This window comes from Sceloporus undulatus, unplaced genomic scaffold (assembly GCF_019175285.1).
Source record: "Sceloporus undulatus isolate JIND9_A2432 ecotype Alabama unplaced genomic scaffold, SceUnd_v1.1 scaffold_10852, whole genome shotgun sequence".
NCBI classification, from domain to species: domain Eukaryota; kingdom Metazoa; phylum Chordata; class Lepidosauria; order Squamata; family Phrynosomatidae; genus Sceloporus; species Sceloporus undulatus.
In genome coordinates, this window is record NW_024813770.1 from 1 (window position 1) to 2,448 (window position 2,448).

General features: G+C 56.2%; 1 protein-coding gene across 2 annotated transcripts; it reads right to left on the minus strand.

Moving 5' to 3' along the window:
- Positions 1-936: 936 nt before the first annotated feature.
- Positions 937-1,822, minus strand: LOC121918422 (protamine-3-like). 2 transcript variants are annotated; one of them, XM_042444477.1, is made up of 2 exons: positions 1,769-1,822; positions 937-1,359 (listed from the first exon to the last, which is right to left on the minus strand). In XM_042444477.1, exons 1-2 carry the CDS (start codon positions 1,811-1,813, stop codon positions 1,144-1,146), a joined length of 261 nt encoding a protein of 86 aa, XP_042300411.1. In that variant the 5' UTR covers positions 1,814-1,822; the 3' UTR covers positions 937-1,143. The 2 variants fall into 2 exon arrangements, 1 of the variants encoding a protein (XP_042300411.1); XR_006101227.1 differs by lacking the exon at positions 1,769-1,822 and adding an exon at positions 1,495-1,657 and having other exon boundaries at positions 1,327-1,359.
- Positions 1,823-2,448: the final 626 nt, after the last annotated feature.

Sequence of the window (2,448 nt, forward strand, 5' to 3'; positions counted from 1 at the left end):
AATAATAATAATAATAATAATAATAATAATAATAATAATAATAATAATAATAATAATAATAATAATAATAATTTTATATTTTTAGGCCGGTTGCGGTCAAGTTTGAAAGTTTTGCCCATTCTCTGTTTCGGTTGTGGCCAAGTTTGGTGTTTTGTTTTGGGGCGGGTTGAGACGGAGAGGGGCAGCCCTTCAACAGCTCCTGAGAGCCGACTTTGGCCTAGAAAGTGGTGACCCTGCCTTCTTCCCCGGCACCCCCAGCCCAGCCCCCCCTTGGCCTGGGCCTGCCCCCCCCCCCCCCCGCTTCCTCAAGGCCACCTCCTTTGGGATTTTCTTTAAAGGGTGCAGAGAGAACCAGAGAAAGAGAACGGAGATCCTTCAGGAAATCGCCTTCTCCATCCACACAGGCGCGCCAAAACAAAAACACCCAGCTTTGTGGGGGATACAAAACACACACAAAAAGAGGAAAAGTAGGGAGGGTGCTGAGATGGCTCCAACCCTGCCCCCCCCCAAAAAAAAACCCCAAAAAATCACTTACATCAAGCCCTCCGGAAGGGAGGAAAGGCTGGAGGAAAAACAGAAAAGCCAGCCATTCTTCTCAATGGGAAGCCAGTAGGTGATTCCATGGCGCTCGCCCGAGGAGTTTCCGACCAACCCCTCCTCGGCAGCCCCAGCCTCCTCTCCCCCTCTGGAGCATGGGGCTGTGGGGCTGTGTGCAAGTCTCCCCGATGCCCCCAATGGGTCCAGCCAAAAGGCGATGGTGTGGTCAGTGCCATTGGAGCCGAGATGTTTTGCCAAATGAGGAGGAAGAGGAAGATGGTAGTGGAGGAGGAAGAAATTGGGTTTGTGTGATAAACTCTGTGTGTGTGTGTGTGTGTGTGTGTGTGTGTGTGTGTGAGAGAGAGAGAGAGAGAGAGAGAGAGAGATGAAGTGGGAAAGGAAAGAGTTTGGGAGTTTGGGGACTGGCATCTCCTCTTGGGAATCTCTCCCGGAATGTAAGAAAGTGAGGCTCCACAAAGAAGAAGTGTGTGTGTGTGTGTGAGTGTGAAAGAAAGCGAGGGGGCGGTGGGTGAGTTTAGAGTGAGAGAAAGAATGAGAGAGAGAGAGCTGCCTGGCTGTGAGAATGAAGCGGGGAAGCGATCGGACTCACCTTTCGGCGGCATCGCGTCTCCTTGTCAAAGCTCCTGTCAATAATGGTGTTTCCAAGCGGCCCTGATTGGAAAGGATGGTGCCTTTCGGAAGAAGGGTTGCCAGTCCCCCAAAGAGTGCCTCCTCCTCTTCCTCTTCCTCCTCCTCTTCCTCTTCCTCCTCCTCTTCCTCCTCCTCCTCTTCTGCCGGTTGTGTGTGTGTGATCTTGAGTTCCTGGGAAGGAGACAGAGATTGACAATAAAATGGGCTGTCACTGACTGGAGAGGGAGGAAGGGAGGAAGGGAGGGAGGGACGGAGGAGGGAGGGAGGGAGAAGTGGAGGGGAGGGGGGAGGGGAGGGGGAGCCCACCTCTGCTGCTTGGGGAGGGTTCAAGGGTCTGCCTGCCTGGCCCTCGGCCTCCTTGGCCCATTAGCGCGGCCTGACCTCTCTCCTCCTCCTCCTCCTCCTCCTCCTCCTTCTCCTCCCGGCCCAAGCCTTACTCCGGGCCGCCAGAGCCGAGCGGGAAAGCAGAGCCAGGCCGGGCTCCCTTTTCAAGCCGCTCCTCACTCCACTCCACTCCAGGCAGGCCAAGGCCACGCTCCCCAAACCCAGCCCCCTCCCACACACACACTCCCACACTCACACTCTCACACACCAGGGTTGCTGGCTGTAAAGCCAGGCCGCCCATTGGACGCCCGCTCCCACTCCTGGCTCCATTGGCCCCTCGCTTGGAAGGAAAGGCGAGAGAGGGAGGGCAGGGGAGGAGAGGGTGGGGGACCCCTACGCCCATCCCACCCCCACACATATCCCCCTCCGACCCACAACCTCGCCGGGGAGGCGGATGCTGCTGCTGCTGCTGCTGAGGATGCTCCTCTGGGCTTGGATGCCGCCCCTCCCCTCCCCCCTCTCTGGGTCCCCCCTAGACTCCCCTCCCCACTCTCTCTGGCGCGGGAATTAGCCCGGGCTAGCACCTTCCCCTACACCGTTTGGTCTCTGGGACAAGGATGGCCTGGAAAGGGGGCAGGGAGAGAAAACTCTTCCCAAATTGAGCCACAGTGAACCTTCCTTCCTTCCTTCCTTCCTTCCTTCCTTCCTTCCTTCCTTCCTTCCTTCTCCCTCCCTCCCTCCCTCCCTCCCTCCCTCCCTCCCTCCTTCCTTCCTTCCTTCCTTCCTTCCTTCCTCCTTTCTTCCTCTCTCTCTTTCTTCTGCTTTCACTCTCTCTTCTCTTTCTTCGTGCCTCAGCCCCAGAGTGCCGTTTGGCCTGAAACTCCCCTCCCAACTTTTCTCCTAGCCCCATCCCTGGAGTAAATCAGTCAATAAGTA